The following is a 21,649-nucleotide window of genomic DNA, read 5'->3' as shown; positions in this document are numbered from 1 at the left end:
TTATAGCGAATAACAACCCCTTCAGGCTGATTCAAGACCCCTCCGCTTCGCGTCGGGGTCCTGTTCAGCCTGTCGGGGTTGTTATTCGCTATAACGACCGCCTCTCTATACATTATCCCTTACATAATCTACATAAAATATATTTTCTATTATTAATAGAACTGGAATCTATGCAAAACATGCAGTTAAATGAAACTACATACCCCATGGTGCACTGCTTTGTTGTTACGTGACAGAAGTAACTTTCAAGGCACGCAAATGCAGCAGTGTCTCGTGATGGGGGCGGGTTGGCGTCAGTTTTTCCCGTCTGGAGTCTGACGCACTCCGCCAGCCAATAAGCTCATGTAGCACTTCGGCGCCCGTACCCGCTGTGGAGGCAGGATTTCTTCAAATAAAGATGGCAGATGTTGTCGAAGTAGACGGCACTCGCTCCGCTGCCCCTTCCACGCTTCACTCGGCGGCTCGCAACGGCTCCGGCATGAGCTCGGCGACATGCGCCGGCGGCCTCGTCACGACCACGGTCACCTCCGGGCCTCGGCTGGTCCGCATCGTCAAGTCGGATTCGGGCTACGGCTTTAACGTCCGCGGTCAAGTGAGCGAAGGAGGGCAGCTGAGAAGCATCAACGGCGAACTTTACGCCCCGCTGCAGCACGTCAGCGCCGTGTTACCGGGCGGTGCGGCAGATCGAGCTGGAATCTCAAAAGGGGACCGTATTCTTGAAGTGTAAGTTTATGTAAATAATCTGTGGACGCGCGTGAGGAGCGCGAACAGCCGCTTAACCGCGCTGTCCACCTCCACCGCCGTCCCTTATTAGACAGAAAGGGACCTAATTCGGTCTTAAATACCAGAGGTGAAAGGCAAAACAAAACAGTGTTTTTCAGACACTTAAAGGCTTCCGATAAGAGAAATCACTCTGTAATCCAGTACAACTGCTAACCTGGCTAATAAGTGGGTTGATGCATATTGGATTGAGTAAGTTAGCTGAAAGTTAGCCAACCATGTCACTGCAGTGCTACATATCATCTGTGAAGTCTCGAAATATACAGTATATTCAAAATGCATAACACTTATATGGCATACAAATGCAGTAGTGCTTCCCTCAACACATAGTGAAGGATTTCATATTCCAAACACATCAGAGCTTGTCATTCAAACATCTAGCATTCGCAATCATCCCATATCGTTTAAGTTTTTAGCAAACATTATTATTAAGCTGACTTTATTAACTAATTTCAAGGCCACCTAATTGCATAAAGTCACAGAATTGGCTTTCTTCGGTTTTACAAATGCGGTCCCCATTATGTCATCATTCACTCACCCTCATGTATTTCCAAACCTGTTTTTTTTTTTTCATAGACCAGAACTACATTGACTTTAATTTATTGTATTGTATTGTATTAATCAAAAGTGAATGGAGGCTGTCACATTAAGGCTAACCTCTTATGTTACGTTCCTCTGAAGAAAATAAGTCATACAGGTTTGGAACATTAGGGTGAGTAAATTATGACATTTCATTTCCGGCTAAACCATCCGTGTCTTTGCACACACTGTCTCTGCCTGTCATATGCATCGGTGTATGTCTCTGCGTGAATGGCTGCTTCATTTCCACCAGATAAAGGAGGTTTGTGTTTGGACGCGTTTGTCTTCATTGCAGATTCAGGTCACATACAGCACCGTGAACAGACAAGCTCTCTCATTCCTTCTCATCTTGACTGCGCACTGTTCTGAGCAATACTGGGTCAAAATCGAAATGTATCTCAGTGGACAATTGGGCAAACAATAGCTTTTATTCTCACACTCCTCAGTGATCGGCACATCCTTTTTATAACTGTGGTGATCTCAAACATTTGCAGCAGCAGCATGATTATGTAACCGCAGACTTGTTGTCTATGGACTACGTTAGAGGATGTCTGTTAGGAGGAATGTCTGGGTTGTGTTTTGTTGCGATTTATTATTTGTTGATGGTATTGTGTCTCTAATGTGCACTGGAGCGGTTCCGGTTGCATGTTAATATTCACAGGGCACCTCATTGATGCTGGCATAGGTTGCCATGGTGACAAGTGGTTTCCGTGGCGTTGAAGGTGACAGCTCAGCATCAGCATCAGCCAGTGTAAACTTAAGACAGAGAGGGATGCAAAACAATTCTCATCCATCTTATGAGAAGGCCATCTCCACCTTTTGTACTGTGGATGTACTGTTCGCGAATGTTTTAATATTACACCTAAAAAACGTTCTATGTGCAGTTGAAACAAAATGCAAAGTTTTGCAAAGCACCCTCAGAGACATGCACCCCAAATCGATAGGAATGTGTACAGGTATACATTTTATTCATTTGAACAATCCCGACATCTATTCGTAAACTTCAAATAGAAAATGTTTACACTATGCCTATTTTTAGTGGCTGCATTAAAATGTGTACAAATCTGCATTACACTGAAATAATTCCCTTAACTGCATAGTTTGGGCCTTATTATATTAATAGTTTTTTAATATATGTAGTTGTGAATGTGAGTTTGCATTCTCTCTCTAAAAAAAAAAAAAAAAAAGACGGTGTACTTCGAAATAATGGCAAGAAATGATTTACATATTTTTTGTTTGATGATTCACAAACAAATGACACTATGAGCCGGTTCTTTCTGATGTATCTAAAAAGGTTTAACATTACAAATATGGCTTGATTCTTGGAACAAATGACTCTCATGAGCCAGTTCTTTTAATGAATAGTTCAAAAAGACAAGTTGCCTGTTTTGATCATTTTGAAACTTTGGCCAAAATATGTCCGTTGTCAATAGTATAGTGGTGTATGAAACAGCTTACATAGAAGTCACTTTCAAACCTAGCAGCTTTCTGTTGGTCGTCATGGTGAATTTACGTTACCAACTTGTGAAAATTTTGTGAAGATTTTTTTTTTTTCTGTCCTCGTGCAAAATTCCAGATCCCGTGGAATCCTATTGAAACAACTGGATTTCGCCTGTGAAGATTCGTTGAACGTCTTCTGCAATGTGACCGCACCTTTAGCGGAGGGAGAGAGAAAACCCCTCTAATATAGGCCTACCCAATTGAATCAGAATCAATTCAAGAACTTGGTATGGATGGTTTCTAAATCCATATCAATACCTAGACCTTCAAATTTCTCAATCTTCTGTGTTCCCCAGTTATCATGTGATGAACGGCTAAAAGAATGTCATGTCAAACATATAATGGAGGGCTCAGCTTTCAGAAAGTGGGAGTCCATTTGGAACTGGGCGGTCTGGAGGCAGGTTAACCTACGGTCTTGTATTTGATACAGCATGGGTTTTCAATTCTGGCTCTCAAGGTCCACTTACCTACAGAGTTTTGCTCCATCAAACCCACCTGCCTGTAGCTTTTTAGTAATCCTGAAGATCTTAATTGGCTTGTTCAGGTGTGTTTGATTTGAGTTGGAGCTAAACTCTGCTAGAAAGTGGACCTCGAGGGCCAGAGTTGAGAACCCTCATGATTGTGTTATAAAGAGAGAGATGGTGTGAGGACACACTGTAGGCAATACAAAACTATGATTCAGTGGCGGCACGATATTTACCGCTTTTTTATGTACAGTAAGGAGGAAGAGTGAACGTTTAGTGAAGATCTTTGAGTGGCTGACTGAGAGCGTATTTGAGTGTCTACGAGAAACAGACGAGTGAGAATGTCAATGCACTGCTGATTGCTGTTGAATAAATCTTAAGTACTTTGTTCCAGTGGTTTTACTGGAATTTTTTGGGGTTTTTTTTTTTTGCTGAAACTCTTCAGTTCTCTTTGACCACAAAGTCATACCACCGATACCACATGATGGTATCAGAGTTTGTTTTTTGCCCTGAATGATTTCTGCTCTGAAATCTGCATTACAGTCAGAATGACACCTTGCACACATCAACCGCATACAGCATAGATTTTGAGGTCAAACTCAGGTTATCAGGGCAGAAGATATGAGACTTTGAGTAAGACCTGCTCAGTTTTTAAATAAAACCTGACTTTTAGCAGAGCTCAAATATAATGATTTTTTTTCTACTAATCAGTTGGGCCAATAGGTCAAATTTCTACTTGACCTGCCAACATTTTTTCTGGCTCCACCACAAAGGAAGGATTTTATTTTATTTTTTCATTTTCTCAGAATATTGTTTTATTTAAAATATTGTGCACATTTTAAATAACTATTCTATTTGAATATATTTTCAAATGTATTTTATTCCTATGATGGCAAAGCTGAATTGTCACCATCATTACTCCAATCTTCAGTCTCACATGATCCTTCAGAAAGCATACTAATGTGCTGATTTTGTTCTTAAGAAACATTTCTTATTATTATCCATGTTGAAAATGGTTGTGCTGCTGAATATTTTTGTGAAAATATTTTCAGGATTCTTTACAAAGGAATAACAGTATTTACTTGAAATAGAATTTAAATTTTTTTTGCAAGAATGTTAGTAATGGCTCGTTTCCACCAAGCGGTACGGTACGCAATTATTTACGTTTCGATTGTCAAAGTTGTGAATGGTTCCAAAATACCGAACCGTATCGTACCACTTTTTTGGGATCCTTCTGTTGGGGTACCTACAATAGTACAGTACCTAAAGGGTGGAGCTAGACTCACTGCAGAACAATGATTGGTTGACAGAGAATCGTCACTTGCGCATGCTACAAGGGGATTGACAACAAAATAGGCGCCATTTTTTTTATATACAGTTGAAACATAATGCCGTTGCAACACAATGTTTTTCATCTACATTAACCAGCTAGATTGCTCAAATTGAGATGTTTGGTTTTCTTGCTGGCAAGGCATAAACTAACTTTCAGTGGCATCACAGCACTGGCTTGAAAGGGCAAGTAACAGTTCCGTCAACTGAACCGAAACTCTCACACCCTTATTGTTGAGTCCTGTAAAGATTAGACCATAAAATAGGAGCTCCAGGAACTCCACCTAAGTAGTAATTCAGGATTAAGAGATATCTGATCTGACCTTAACCTTCTAAAAGGTCCTGGTAAGGCAAGATTTAAAGCATTAACCATTTAACGTCACATTGGTATAAGGTATTGGCCGAGAGTACAAGCTTAATTCTGTAACCAGATCCTTCTCTGCTCTTTTTCGCTCTGCAGAAATGGGGTGAATGTGGAAGGGGCCACTCATAAGCAGGTGGTAGATCTCATACGAGCAGGAGAGAAAGAGTTGGTCTTGGCCATCCTGTCGGTTCCTCAGCCAGAGACGGACAGTCTTGATCCCGGGGACGATGGCTCTTCGCAGTCCTGCTATGACTACAGTGACAAGCAGGCCGTGCCCATCTCCGTGCCCACCTACAAACATGTGGAGCAGAACGGGGAGAAGTTTGTTGTGAGTGTTTTATCCTCTGTCCCTGCTTACGCATGTCTGGTATTTTTTTTTTTTTTCTGGTGATTTCAGTATTATTTTTAAAAGGATTTTGTGTGTGTGTGTGTGTGTGTGTGTGTGTGTGTGTGTGTGTGTGTGTGTGTGTGTGTGTGTGTGTGTGTGTGTGTGTGTGTGTGTGTGTGTGTGTGTGTGTGTGTGTGTGTGTGTGTGTGTGTGTGTGTGTGTGTGTGTGTGTGTGTGTGTGTGTGTGTGTGTGTGTGTGTGTGTGTGTGTGTGTGTGTGTGTGTGTGTGTGTGTGTGTGTCAGGTCTACAACGTGTACATGGCAGGCCGGCAGTTGTGCTCAAAGCGCTATCGAGAGTTTGCCATCTTGCATCAGAATCTGAAGAGGGAATTTGCTAACTTTGCATTTCCCAAGCTGCCAGGGAAATGGCCTTTCTCCCTGTCTGAGCAGCAGCTAGATGCTCGCAGACGAGGGCTGGAGGAATACTTGGAGAAAGGTAAGAGGGAACGACACAGGAAGGAGACGTGAGATGAAAATCTAGAAAATAACTGTTTACAGATGTTTCCAACATTCTTTCTGTGTTTCTCTGTGGTTCCCTCTTCATCTCACCAGTATGTTCTGTTCGGGTAATCGGGGAGAGCGACGTCATGCAGGAGTTTTTGTCAGAGTCTGATGAGGTAAGGCATTGTGTATATTAGGGATGTCAGGGTATCAGATGACAGTAATGATATTACTGCAATAGTGTTTATAACTTTAACTGTATAAAAGCATACAAAAACAACTTACTGTTGATTGGCACTTTTCTGCGGACTGGGGTGTATCTCATATATGTATTCAGGCATATCTTGAATAAAAGGCAAACAGTGCCTTTCCTTCTGATATAATTTATCCAAAGTCTAACCGAAGTTTACCCTTAGGGTCATCTGATTTTAAGAAAGTAGGAGGAAGGATAGCTTAGAGGCGGATATGTGTGATTACAGTCAGTGGGTGATTGCAAACAGAAATGGGAAGTATCTGTGTAAAAGGCTGGGTATCGTTCAAAAATGTTCTATACCGATGCCATGACTTCGATACCGGTTCCTGAACAATACTTTTTTGATACCAATTTTATAAACAGATAATGTTATAGCAGAGGCTATAACATTAATGTGAAAAAACAAGAAAGCTAAACTGTTAATGCAGCCAACCTTAAGGATAAGCACACTTTACAAGATACCTAGTTTAAGATACCTTAGTTTTTTTTTCAGGATGGTTAAGTAAAATTGTATTAATCAAAAAGCATGTGTAATTAATTGAAATCATGAAACTTGTTCAATTTAACAGCAATTTATTAACAGTTTACAGAAATGATTTAGAATTTTTGTTTAAAATGTATTTTTAACCAGTTCTGTGCTTTCCGTTTTATTTTGTCTATATTACATTTAAATGGTTTAATCAAAAACATTTCTAATTAATTGAATTCATAAAGACAACTTAATTTATACATTTTTAAACGATAATAGGGCCCTATGAAATGTTTTTTTTTTTAATAGAAGTTCTGTGTTGTGTATTTTAATTTATCTTTTAATCAAATGAAAATTAAACATACCCTTAAAGTTTTTAACAAACAAGTGCTACACAACAGTGGTTTACTGTTAAAATTATAACATGGAAGAACATTTGTTTTAATAATAATTGTATTATTATTATTATTATTAGTAGTAGTAGTAGTAGTAGTAGTAGTAGTTTACATTTACATTAATTTTTTTGTAAATTTGGAGTGCTGTCAGTACAGAGAACAACGACAAAAATCGGTGTTGCCTACACCGTGTTATCCTCTTTTTAAAATTTGCACCCTGTTGACTTCAATGGGGCAAGTTTTAAACCTGCTTTTAGCCTCTTAACATCCTTGATGTGTCATTACAAGTGCCCAGCCATGTTAGATGATTCCTTCAGAGTGAACACGGGTGAATCTGACTGCAGTAGATGTGAAAGATATGAATAAAAGTGATGTTATTTCAGCCAGCGCTCATACCTGTATTTACATCCTGTTTTCGGTCGAAGTCCACAGTAGTCGATTGTCGAGTTCAGGCGCATGATCATAGGTAACTCATAGGTTTCTCTCAAAGGAAATGTTGTCAAAGTGAGAATATTATACTGCAAAAGGACTATTTAAATATGAATCCTGCATGTTTCGCGTGTCTCTGTGTCAATGAATGGCGCAGACGCGCGGTTCCATTTACTACACGGCATGCGCGACTCACGTGGTGCTCGTCTGCGCCATTCGTTTGCATCGCGTGCTGTTACCATCAAGCCGGTGTAAACTTGTGTTTTTCCCTGATGCCTCGCCACAGCCAATCACCAAGCACTTGATTTGGGCACATCATACATGCTGCATGCTTATTGTTTCACTGATGCTGACGAGATTAAATTTTTAGATATCGAAATTTGGTACTGAACGATAAGGCATTTTATTGATACTCCATGGTATCGAGGCAATTCGGCCAGTGCCTAAAAAGTATCGAACTCGATACCCAGCCCTATCTGTGTACCATGGGGAATGTCTGGTGCCATTCATCCTCAGTAATCGCATGAGCATTCACAGTTTGTCTTCTGGGGTAGGGAGGCCAGGCCTGGTTTTAAGCATCTTCTGATTATAAAAATGTGTCTTGCCCTGCTTTATTCTATTCCATTTATTCCCTATGTTTGCCATTTCACGCCCAACAGACTGCAGTGATGTATTTTTGTAGGTCAACCCAGAAGTTAACATCACCCTGGTTCCCTCGACAAAAATCCAGTTGGATTTTTTTCATTGGCTTTTGGATTATTGTGACCATCAAAAACAACACATTTATGGTTCTTACACAATTTGTTTATCATGATAATCTTCACAAATGAACTCAGTTTGAGTAAGAATATTTTGCAAGGCATGTTTTTCCTCCCAAAACTAGTTCATCAATTTCATTGGGTAGGGTTAGGGTTTAGTATTTGTTGTAGCATTGTGTAGGCATCAGGGCTTTGACATGACCAATGAAATCTTTAGAATCAGCTGTGGGGCGGAGTTTTTTATTTTTATTTTTATTTTATTTTGTAAATATAAACAAATTTTGATTTTGATGGCTGCAACACACTACAAAAAAGTTGGGACAGAGGCATGTTTACCACTGTCACATCACCTTTCCTTTTAATAACACTTTTTAAATGGGAATTGAGGATATTAATTGTTGCAGTTTTGCAACTGGAATCTTTGCCCAATTTCATCTGATACAAGACAGCTGCTCAACAGTCTGTATTCATCGTTGTCTGATTCTCCTTTTCATGATGGGTCATCATACATTTTCAATAAGAGACAGATCTGGACTGCTGGCACATCCCTTCTATGGTGCAGAGTGTCTAGAAACCACTTAGTTTTAGCAGAATGAGGCCTGGCATTGTCTTGCTTCCCAGTAGAGATGTCATTTTGATGGCTGTTTATGTCTCTGTACAATCCAAATATATTCCTCCATGTCAGTGGTACCTTCACACAAATGCAATTCACCCATACCGCTTGCACTGATGCACCCCCATACCAGGACAGATGTTTGCTTTTACACCTGTTGCTGATGAAAGTCTGGTTGGTCCCTTTCGTCTTCAAACTCAATGTCCATTTTTTTCCAAAAATAAGCTGAAACATGGACTCATCTGACCACAGCACACATTTCCACTGTCCTCTAGACCGGGGGTCGGCAACCCGCGGCTCTTAAGCGCCGCCCTAGTGGCTCCCTGGAACTTTTTCAAAAATATGAAAATGGAAAAAATATTTTTTGTTTTAATATAATTTCTGTAGGAGGAAAAACATGACAAACATTCGTAAAACCCATTCGCACTTACGATCGCATCGTTGTGATTAGAATGGTCAGTGCATGACGTGATCAACTGCTAAATTCAAATGTGCTCTCGCGCGTTGGCTGCCAATATGGCTCTTTCAACATTTTGGGTTGCCGACCCCTGCTCTAGACCATCTTAGATGAGCTCTTGCCAAAGAACTCGGCAGCATCTTTGCATTGAACTGATGGATAGCTTTCTCCTTGCGTAACAGAGATTCAAGTGGCATTCCTTTATGCAACATCAGACTCTGTTCAGTGAAAATGGTTTTCCAAAGTACTCCCAAGCACTTTTGGCTGTATTTAACAGAGTAGCATGGTTTCTCATGTAATGCCGTCGGAGGGCTCAAAGGTCACGCACATTCAACAGAGGTCTCCTGCCTTGCCCGATGTCTCTGGATTCTCTGAATCTTTTCAAAATATTATATGGAAGATGGTGAAAGACATAATGCAAGATCGCAAAGATTTTGAGAAATGAGAGAATTGTTAAACAATTAAAAAATCACATGATATTTGGCACAAAGTGGTGAGCCATGACCCATCTTTGCTTGCAAAGACTGAGAAGCTCGTTTACACCCAAACATGATTCCCTCACCTATTACCAATTCATCTGCTCATTGTGGACTGTTTCAAAAGAGTTGGATAATCTAACTTGGATAATCTTTTCACTTCTATTTTGTCTCTGTCCCAACTTTTTTGGGGTGTGTTGCAGCCATCAATATCAAAAAATATATATATTTACAAAATACAATTACAATGTTTGTCAGTTAAAAAAAAAAATCAAGAGAATTAACAAATCACAGATTGTGAATTTTATTGCATTTTATAAAAGGCCCCAACTTTTCTGGAAATGGGGTTGTAGAATAAAACGTGAAAGTATCTTGAGCTTGTGTTAACCACAGACGTTATCTCATGCATTTAAAAAAAACATTGACTTTAGGACAATGCAACTGGAAGTGCTAAAATGCTGACTGTTTTCTGTGTTTTGGCCTACAAAAATACATCATCCTTGCAGCACTGTATTGGACTTCACCTCATGTATACAGTTAATCAGACGACAGCTGGCCTCTGCGCTGTGCACACACTCTGAAAGACCACTAAATGAGTAAATGTACTTGGATAAAGAGAAGAATGTAGTCCTGCAAAAACCTTCTTCATCTTGATTATAACTACATATAAACAAAAGAAGCATATTTACAGCATTGCAATCTCACTTGACTCAAAAATTGAATCATGGACGATGGCCACCGTACAAAGAATGTGACTGAGTCACAAAGACTCTACAAAGACAAAGTGTGATAGATAAGTTAGCAAGGAAAACATTCCTTTGTTAACATATGTTCTGACTCTCAAAAATGACAAACTGATAGAGAGGATCTCATACATCACAATGCATTCAACTACAGACTATTCAACTCAATTCCTTTTTCTGTTGCTGTTGTTTTTGTATTGAATGCAGTGTTTATCGAATTACAATACTGTATCAGTCGATTATAAAGTGTTCCTTAAAGGGTTAGTTCACCCAAAAATGAAAATTCTGTCAGTAATCACTCACCTTCCTGTTGTTCCAACCCCGTAAGACTTTCGTTCATCTTCGGAACACAAATTAAGATATTTTTGATGAAATCTGAGAGCTGGATCACTCCTCCATAGGCTTCTATGGGATCGAAACTTGCCGGCCCAGAAAAGTTATTAAAGACATCGTTAAAATAGTCCAAATAGTAAATATTTTGGATTATTACCAAAATCTTATTAGCAATCCACAGCGAAACAAATACTTGCCTAATGTAAGTAAAAAATTCTCAAATAATCAAGTGAACAGTCAGTAATAAAATAAGAACAATAGGACAAATAAATACAACATAAACAGATACAAATGGTTTAAGTACTGTTTTTTTTTTTTTTTTTTTTCCTGTTTAGCATTAACAACAGACAGCAGAGGGTATATTAGGTTTCTGTCACTTTAAGACCTGCAATGTCCAGATGCAATACTGACCAAACAGCCCAACCCAAATTAAATTAGGTATAATTCAATTAGATAATTATAATTTATTGTTTGTGAGACCTTTTCATTTTTGTGATTTATTTTCTGGTGAAATGGCGAATTATTAGCCTGGCAAGCCCGACCTACATCAAGATGTTGGGTCTGGCAACTCACCATAGACACGGCTCAATCGAGGGGCAGGATAAACGGCTGTCTTTCAAATTCCCTCTGCACGCAATAGGACAGCGCTTCAACCAACCAGAGCGTTTTCCCAACAGCGGAGCTAGTTGATAGATTCAACTTTTGCCATATCTGGCCGGCAAAACTACTAACACATCTTCCTTTTTTAAAGAAGGACTTAAGTGCCGTTCTATGCTCTTTTCTCAAAGAAAAACCTAACTCCAAGTCCTCCAGAGTCATGGACAAAGCCGATTCGAAAGATGTTCGCCAGCAGCAGCCGTCATTCTTTGTTTTCAAGTGGCAGGTAACCGTCGCAACTCTGTCGTCATTATGTTAAGCCCGCCCCGCCTACTCTATACACGACGTAATTGGCCTGACCCAATTTAGGTTTTTGCAGCTCGAAAGTCAATGGAGAGTTGCTAGACTGCCCTGGCTGCAAAATACATTTTGCTGGCTGCAAAATACATTTTGCTGCTGCTAGGGTGTGTCTAGATTTCTAGGCTAGCAAATTATGCAAGCTCGCAAAAAAATGCGACCGTTGATTTTGCGTTGTATTCAGCGATCACGGAATCGCAAAAAACTGGGGCTGGTTAGAAACAAGAAAAGTAATAAGTAATGTAAATTCATTTGTAATAAAAAGTGTAAAACATAAAGAGCACTTTAATTACTTTCTGTAAATAAAAAAAAATTAAAAGCTTTGCCATTTTAACACAAGTATAAGAATATCTTGAGGGGCCTTAAAATATTGGTTTTGACAGTGGGGGGCCTTAGTCAAAAATGTTGAGAACCACTGCCTTAAATTGATCCTTCTCCCCTTAATGGCCCCAAAACTACAAGCCTGTCAGTCTATCCATCCATCCATGCATTTATCCTGTCAGAGAGTCACTTTTCTTGTGCCCTCTCTCTTTCATATGAGTGGCATGATTGACATAACAGCAACTCTACATTTATAATACCAAAACGTTAGCAAGTCAGCTACAGGCAATAATAGAACATTGTTTAAAAAAGAGAGGGAGAGAGAGAGAGAGAGAGAGAGAGAGAGAGAGAGAGAGAGAAAAAGAGAGAGTCATTCTGAACAGTCCGCTCAGGGCTTAAAATGGCCTGTATGTCTTTTCAAACCAGATGGATTTTGTCTTACATCTGTTTAATTTGTCGAGGAATTTTGAATTTCCTTAATTTAAAAATGTGGCAGTCATGTCGTTGTTTGTGTACTCATTTGCATGTTCCATTGCTCTGCTGTGAGTGTGAATCTGTACCTTGTCGGGGTGTTTCTCAGGCACACGATGGACAAGCAGCCTGCAGTGCTGCTCTATCTGTTTGGACTGTATTTTTAGGTCCCTCTCTCATTTCTCCTAGAACTATAATGGTGTTTCTGATGTGGAGCTAAGGATAGCAATGCCAGACAAAACTACAGTTACGGTCCGGGTGAGAAAGAATTGCACAACAGACCAGGTCTACCAGGTAATGTATTTAACTCATTTGAGTTATCTAAATCAGTTTCTAAATCCACACATTTCATTCTCACTGTCTCTTTTTTTTTCCCCAGGCTGTAGTAACAAAGATTGGGATGGACAGCATTACTGCAAGTTATTTTGCTCTGTTTGAAGTCATTAACCACTCCTTTGGTGAGAGCTCTTCATCATTTTTCCTGTATGACAATGTTATATGTGTTAAGTATTCCTAATAACTAAGGGTGTAATCATTCCGTTTTTTTTTTTTTTCATTTTCCGATTTTGGTTGAAATCGTGTTCAGTTTAGATCGCTTTTTGGGGGTGGGGGGACGCCTATTACCATATCTGAATTTCAGCTCCAGAGGCTTCCTCAGCTCTTGATACACAATGATACGAACAGTAACAAAGGCGTTGGGTTTTTCCGTACCAATTCTAGCGAGTCCTCATCCTTTTGAAGTGCATTTTCATCCCAGAAAACAGTTACTTCTTGACATGAACAACACTAACCAAACTCTGCCAGGCCTCAGCTACAACTACAGTGTTTGAAGTCGGGTCAAAGTAAACGTTGTTCGCAGACAGCCCATGAAGATCATAGGCTGGTATTATGCAAATGTCTTACATTGTGACGTAGGTATGTAACAGGAAGTTTCGGCAGTTCCGAATCGATTATTTCTTTTAGGAGACTTAATTTGTCATGCGCTTTGATCTTTAAAACTTTGCAGACCTTTTACATTCACAAACAGCTATATGACACACTGCATAAAAGGTAATATTCAAGTATTTAAGTAAATCAAAGCACTAAAAGTTATGCAGTAGTGAATCAAAATAAATAAGCATTTGTTTGCTCTCCTCAAGTTAAATCAAGTGTACCCGAGTTAATGAACATCCCGACGTCCACGCTGATGGAGCGCCGCATAGACAAATATGTAAATATGTGCTACATGTTTTCCTTTTAATAACAAAATAAACATACAACAAAAATAGATGAGAAAACAACAGTTAAGAAATCATCTGATCATAGTGATGTGGATGTTTGCATATCACATTTATTTATAGCCTGCTACGTTATAAAATATTGCTTTAAAGCCACAAATATAACTGTTATCTATAGGCCTCTTGTAATTGAGACATTTATCCAAGAAATTCATTACAACCAACAAATGTAATGTCAGAGCGGGATTTGAGAGAACGTCGCTTTACCAGTGAGCGGTACATGAGTGGAGCATTCGCTTGGGCGTGAGTGATTAAGCAGAGCACACTGGCATAGAGCAGAATAGTTCGTTGTTATACAGTTCTGTCAGGACCACTACCGTCAAATACGATTGACAATAAGCATACAGTTTGGATTCGCGGTATGGTTCCGTTCTGGGCGAGAACTCCCTGCGCATCCATGCAGCCTAGCATGGATAAGAGCAGGGAGAGCAGCAATAACCCCCCTTGGGGTAAACAGAACAGAACCAACATGAAAGTTTGCAAATATATTTAATTCAAGATTTTAAAGTACAACATAATCTAGAATTACTCTGATTCAAGGGGAATAAGAATGCCAAATCCTGACTGGGCAAGAGGAGGAGCTGGGGATGGAGGAGGGTAATTAGTTCCTGAGAAACGCGATAGCTGCTGATAATACTGAAGGAGCTTATATATGTATACGGTGATCGGCGTCGTATTCCTATAGGTTGATGTGGATCAGCTGACGGTCAGCTGATGCGAGCTTGACTAACGTGACCTGCCAGAACTAACGCTACGCTTGATATTTGTTGTTTCTTTTTCTTCTCTGTGAATGTACTGATGCAGAATTACAATAATTACTCTTGAAAATGGACGCTTCGCAATTCATTCACATTTAATATTCATATTTTTAGATGCGTCCTAAGATATGAGATGAAATGCAATCCAAACATGCATCAAACTGTTTCTGTCATTACTTGTTCATGTTTGCATATTTTTCATATTTTCATATAACTAGGAATTTAATGGAAACCAATTTCACAGATTAAGAAATACATTTTTACTTTTGTACAAAATGTTAACTTTGTATCTCACAATTGTGACCCAATATCGCAGAATGTAAATGTATTTATTGTAAACCTTATTAATTACCTTTTTATTCTGAAGCAGAAACAGCCTTCATTTCATTGTTTAAATTTTTATTTTATTTATTTTTTTAATCAAATACACTTGTCAACATCACACACACACATATGTATCTGTATGTATGGAGTTTGTTAGCTCATGACTCTTGAATTATACAAGCCTCTTTGTTTTCTGATCATCTTATCCAGTCACTTAATGAAGCCAAAATGTGTTCAGCCAGTATGTGTGGTTTTCCCGTGTGTGATTCACGCTAAAATATCTTCAAAACCCCATCCACATTTTATGATTTGATGTCACAGAATTGCTGTACTTGTATCTTTAATTGCTCCCAAAATATCCAAACAGTTAATGAGTATGTATAGGAGAGTTTGTGGGTGCTTTGTATTTGGTGTTGTATTAATAAATGGTTTCATAGAGCAGCTTTGAACATGTTTGACCAGCATGTCTCAACTCATGTGTTTAAGTAGCAGGGTCTTGTGTTCAAATCAAGCTCAATGTTTATTGATTATTTTTATATAACGTTCATACCTCAATATATAATATTAATGATATAAAGTAATATATAATGATAAATGAAGTACATCATAAAGTCCTTCTATGATTTTGTAAATACTCTGACTCATCATTTTTCACACTTTCTCTCTGTCCCGGTTTCTTACTGCTTATCTACCTCTATATTTCTGTCTCTCGATCTCTCAGCACGCAAGCTGGCCCCTAATGAGTTTCCACACAAGCTGTATGTGCAGAACTACACATCTGCCATCCCAGGCACCTGCCTCACACTCCGCAAGTGGCTCTTCACCACAGAGGAAGAGATTCTTCTCAATGACAACGAGCTGGCTATCAACTATTGCTTCCATCAGGTCTCTGTGTGTGTGTGTGTGTGTGTGTGTGTGTGTGTGTTTTCAAGAAAATGTGTGTTTGTGGCTATGCGTTTTCAGTCTGTACTGGTGTTTACTTGTTTCCTCTTTCTCAGGCTCTGGATGATGTGAAAAAGGGATTTATCAAAGTGGGAGAGACATCCTACCAGCTCCAAAAGCTCACTGAACAGAGGAAAATGACCATGGTCAGTCTCCAAACAATTCACAGTTATTCTAATGAGTGGAGGTCTGGGGGTTAAAGGGATCGTTCATCCAAAAATGAAAAATGTGTGCGTGATTTTATGTTTTCTGTGGAAGGCAAAAGTTTTGAATCTTGAAATCCTTTACATTTTTTATTATCCAGCTCTCAAATCAAGTATCGCACCTATGGCGTAAGTTTAATATCACAAAGTTTAAACATTTGATTTGATAGTGAAAAATAACTTAAGGATTCAGAAGATTTTTCCCTGTTTCCGTAGAAAAAAATAAGTGTATGGGTTTGGAACGACATTAGAAGTATATGACTGAATTTCCTTTTGAGTGGCCATAAAGACATTTAAAATGTTACTAAGGATTTCTAATTCAAATAATTGCTGTTCTTTTAAACGTAGTTTCCACAAAAATATCAGACAGCGGTTTTCAACATTGATAATAAAGAGTTTTAATATCAGTACATCCCTAATTGAAAAGTGATTGTGAAAAAATGAATCTTAATCTTCCTGTACCATCTTCCTCTGTAGTATTTAGGTATTCTGAGGACATGTGAGGGTTACAATGAGATCACTTTCCCGCACTGCTCCTGTGACTCACGTAGGAAAGGTCACGTCGTCACAGCGATAAGCATCCACCACTTTAAACTCCATGCGTGCACAGAGGATGGCACTCTAGAGGTGAATGTGTTTGCTTTGAAGGAGTGAAACATTGCTTGCTAGGTGTCATAATTTAATTATAGTACATGTTGTTGATACCACTCAGAAACGTACTTTTATAAGTAAGAAAAAACAGTTCAGCTGCTTAATGATTTGCCCTTTGTGTCATTACAGAATCAGGTGATAGCGTTCGAATGGCCCGAGATGCAGAGGTGGGACACGGATGAAGAGGGAATGGCTTTCTGTTTCGAGTACGCGCGAGGGGAGAAGAAACCTCGCTGGGTCAAAATCTTTACTCCTTATGTGAGTCTCGTACTTCCATGTGATCTTGCAACTTGCATTTATTCTAGTGCACTAAAGATGCCTTTTCTTTCCCAGTTCAACTACATGCACGAGTGCTTCGAGAGAGTCTTCTGTGAGCTCAAATGGAGAAAAGAGGTGGGTACTTATATTCTAAATGAGTGTTTGCTTGTCTTTTGCTCTGTGTTATTATAAGATTGATATATTTTTTCAGGTTGAAGAGGAGGCCACGGACAAGGACAATAAAAACTGCAGTAAAGATGGTATGTGCGGTAAGGTAAGGCTATGCCTGCCTCCATATTGAATTGTGGACATTAATGTCCATCTATAATGTGTGCTCTTCTGAAGCTTGTCTATCTTTGACAGAATATCTTCCAGCTGTTGAGACACAGAAGGGATGGAGGCACATGAATGAAGAGATCATCTCCTCTTGAATTCTCGAATACATGCACACGTACACTAAAAGCTGCATACCGTGACTCAGAAAACATTTCAAACCAGTCCCATATGCTTACATGCACTCCACCACTGATACACACATACTGAAATACGAAGATATGAAGCGGGAAATGACACAGTCAGAGTGCAATGATGAAAATAAGAAACTACAAGAGACTTTTAAAGACTTACGTCATCATTTCATTTCATTGGACTGGACAGAATTATGTTGGACGTACTGGAGTTGACCGCCAGCTCAGGACAGAAGAGACGACACTCAAAGACTGTAATGCTCCAGGAGACAGACGTGGTCATTGACATGGCACCAGCATTGTGACTAATTCATGTCATGTGACTGGTCACAAGACGAGGTCTTCAGATGCTGAAAACTGAGAGACTGAATTGTGCTTCTGGGGAGTGTGTCAATTTAAAGACATGGAAACGTCAGCGAACTGACTAATGTATCATCCTGACACTAACACAGGCACCTGTGAGGGCAGAGATGCTCTCTCAGAATGTGACAGTTTAAAGGTACACTATGTAACTTTTAGCGCTCTAGCGGTTAATAAACAAAACTGCGTGAGTCTTGCGGAAGAACATTGTGGCCAGAGTTTATGTCTATACAGGTCACGCAGGTAATGGGATCCTGCTCGGTCTAAAATAGTCAGAATATAAATGCTTATTATAGGCGTAACGAAGTGATTCAGGATAAGACAAAAACACGGTTTGGAAGATGGATTCATGATGTACTCGCTCATTATATACATTTTGAAAACCAAAAAGTTACATAGTGCACCTTTAAACAAAAAAGAATATAAAACAAAACCATTACTACATTTTCCACTTGGACAATCAGAGTGAGAGAGGGAAAGAGAGGAAAAAAAGGCTTTTCAAACGAGTAGAAACGAGGGCAAGAGAGACAGATCAATACTTTCCATGCTTTTCCACATTAATTTGTCTCTTACCTCACTATTGCCACTGTGTTGGTAGTAGGTTTGTACAGATTTTCAGCCCTTTAGCTGAACTGAGGTTTTTAATTTAATTGTTTTTTTTTGTGCTCTCATCTGTCTTCTATTCTTCAAAGCAGTATTTGGTTGCATTAGCTATAGCCAGGCCCAGATGGAATTTCTGTGCAGATTTTAATGGAATATTCACCTGGTAAAATGTGTTAAATGGGTCAATGACGTGACGCCCCTTTTAAATCTATTATTTATTCAAATCAAAATGTTAAAAATGCGATTCATATATAAAGATATTAAATGCACATCTTTTTAAAGTTTAATTTATTTTTTCCTTCTTTTTTGGGGGGGGTTCTGGATTTAAGGTTATGTGGTGTAACTCCCCCCTCCCCCCAAAAAAACATGATAATAATTCATAATAATGGTAAAAACAATACTTTTTTTATTTAAAAAAGAAATTTTCAAAAAAAAGTTTTAAATGACTTTTTTGACTTGCCTTACACAATTTTCAAAGGCCCCTTATATTTGCTATATTTTTACTGATATATTTTGCTGTAATTATTACAAAGCCCATGTTTTGTTTTCAAACTTTTGTCAAAACTGGGAGTGTCCATATATTAAATAAATGATCCATAATAATTTATGATTCCAGAATTTTAAAAAAAACATACATATTTCAATAAAACAATAATGTTGGTTTACATTTTATACTTAGATTTTTGGGGCTGTTTTTATTTTTTATTTTATTTCAATTAAGCTATATATATATATCTCTCTTTTTTCTCCTCATGGACACTATTGCATGTCATTGACCTAAACACATGCAGCAAAAGTACCTATAATGGTAGCTAAATGCATGATTAAATTAATGTGAACAATCAAGGGCTGAAAAACTTGTGAATTACGAGTGTTGTAAATCTGCAGAGAGTCTGTGTGGATCTGGCCATCAATCTTGAACACCTGCGCACGAATCATCTGTAACAGAGCTGTGTGGGTGTTCACTCAGCTCATATGGAACTTCAGTTTAACAGTATTAACAGTGTTATAAATGTGAAGCACTGAACTGGAAAGCCAATAGTGAATATTGGGCTGCTTGTTTTATGAGCTTTAGGCTGTCATGCCTTCATCCAGCAGTAGGTGGCTCTGACCGCACAGGAAGCCGTCTGCATCAAACCATGTGTGAGTGTGAGCATTTCATTTTTTTTTCCCTTCCCCTCCCGCCCCACTTTTACTTATTGTAGCGCAGGCGCATACAAATCTGTCAGACCAGACCAGTCAGGAGGACATGTTTTGCACTTTTTAAATAACATATGTGTGATGTGTGTTAAAAGACGGCATTGTTCCTTTAAAAGTTTCATCACATTCATTGACTTTAAAGGAATATTCCTGGTTCAATACAAATTAATCTCAATTGCCACAATGTTGATTACCATGAGTAATTTAAAATAAAAATGTGGGTTACAGTGAGGCACTTATAATGGAAACGAATGGGGCCAATCTGGAAAAGTAAAATACTGACTTTTAATACAGTCACAAGGCATAATGTGTATAAACACATTTTTTGTTTGTGTGTGTGTGTGTGTGTCAAATTGTTTGTTTTCTGTGTAATGTTATATCCAGCTTTATAGTTTTATAGCTTAAAACAACCTTACAGTTCAAATAATACACACGTTTTACCAGAAGAATTCATGTTTTATAAGCTTCATATATCTGCTTTTAAATCCTCTAAATATTGGCCACAACATATCCTTGATTGTAGCTTTTTTATTTATTTTTTTACTTAAGAGGTGAATCAAAATGAATAGTAGGCTATTCAACCAGGAATATTCCTTTAATAGACAAATTGAGTAAGCAACGACTTTGAACAGAACCATCAGTGGATTTATGTTGTGTTGGATTACTACAGCTGTCTTATATAACAGTTATGCTGGTTATCATGGGATTTCACAGATTCACGCAAAGCCTCTGCGCAAGCACACGTAACAAATCTCTCTTCTTTCTTGTCAGATGGCTTGTCATAGATTTAAGATTAGACTTTTAGCTTCGTCTCTCCCCTCTCTCATTCTTTACTCTTTCATTCTCCGTTTGTTTGCTCTGGTTGTTTTTCTCTATTGGTTCAAACTTTAATTTATTTGAATATGGAATTCAAACTCAAAAATCTCTGTACAGTATTTTCAGCGCTGTGAGTTTTTGGGTAACCTTTTCAAACAAATCAGGCACAAAGTGACTAGTATAAACCGAAAGAAGCAATGTAGGACACACTGCAAATAAAACAAAACAAACAGTACACCTGGAGGAGGTTTTGAAATGGAAATCTCAAGTTGACATGAATTAATGTAAAAGTCATAGCATTATAATAAAATGTAACATATTCTTTTAAATAAATTGATTTATTGACCCAAAGCTTCTGTCTGTGTGACCTTTTGGTGGCCTCTCAGTGAGAACCAGTGACAGATACACTGAAAAGTGTATCTTATACACATCGAAAAGATGTGGGCAGAGGTGCCAACGCGGGAATAATTTAGCAGCCGTATAAATTGTGAATGGGATTAGTAACAGTAGTGTTGCTCTCTGTGGGTCATGTCACTGACCTTCACCCCAGTGATTTTATCAGGCATTTAACAATTAAAGAACAAATGGGGCTCGAAACACAAGACGGCTTGTGTCACTTCAGCAGCAGCGTGAGCGTCAGGCCTAGTACAAGTTTCTACTGCCTTTGCCAGCTGAGGAAGTTCAACCTGCCACTGAAGCTGCTGATACGGGTTTATTAAGTAGTCACAGAGTCTGTCATGTACACCTTTAGAACTGTCTGGTTAGGTTTGCTCACCAAATCAGACAAAACAAGGCTGCGGTGGACAGTCTGGACATATCGCTACCTCCAGAGCAGGTTATCTTTTAATCTTTTAGATGCCATGAACTGCCAAATAGGCTATGACTCCTGCAATCCCGATTGTGATCCTCATCCTACATTTTTAAAGGCAGCTACATATTTTCATGTAAAAGACCCAATTAACACTGGAAAAATATAGGCCTATTTTAAATGTGTAAAGTATTTGTAAAATATCATTGATTTTTTTTTTTTCTTCTCAGATCAATTATTATTTATTTAAATCTGAGTTATTTAATTGTAATTGATTAATTTAATATGTATACATTTATTTCTATATTTAACTATTGGTTGGTTTAATCCTATTTTAATTATTACACGGCATTTCTCTAAACTTGTCCACGGACCCCCTAGTACTACCATGCGGCCCCCCAGTTTGAAAACTCAAGCTCCAGAGTGAGGAAAAGGGCAGGAAAATCAGGCAACTGAATATTATTA

At 38.6% G+C, this 21,649-nt stretch overlaps 1 protein-coding gene across 2 annotated transcripts; it reads left to right on the top strand.

Moving 5' to 3' along the window:
- Window positions 1-260: 260 nt before the first annotated feature.
- Window positions 261-20,536, top strand: snx27b (sorting nexin 27b). 2 transcript variants are annotated; one of them, XM_079894747.1, is made up of 13 exons: window positions 261-723; window positions 5,113-5,344; window positions 5,648-5,840; window positions 5,957-6,021; window positions 12,707-12,811; window positions 12,897-12,975; window positions 15,598-15,761; window positions 15,875-15,964; window positions 16,499-16,648; window positions 16,802-16,930; window positions 17,006-17,065; window positions 17,142-17,190; window positions 17,294-20,536. In XM_079894747.1, exons 1-13 carry the CDS (start codon window positions 398-400, stop codon window positions 17,359-17,361), a joined length of 1,710 nt encoding a protein of 569 aa, XP_079750873.1. In that variant the 5' UTR covers window positions 261-397; the 3' UTR covers window positions 17,362-20,536. The 2 variants fall into 2 exon arrangements, with proteins under 2 accessions (XP_079750873.1, XP_079750874.1); XM_079894748.1 differs by having other exon boundaries at window positions 291-723; window positions 17,142-17,204; window positions 17,294-17,363.
- Window positions 20,537-21,649: the final 1,113 nt, after the last annotated feature.

The sequence above is a fragment of the Squalius cephalus genome, assembly GCF_949319135.1.
Source record: "Squalius cephalus genome assembly, chromosome: 15".
NCBI lineage: Eukaryota > Metazoa > Chordata > Actinopteri > Cypriniformes > Leuciscidae > Squalius > Squalius cephalus.
Note: the sequence above shows the minus strand (reverse complement) of the source record. Positions and strands in the feature narration are given on the sequence as shown.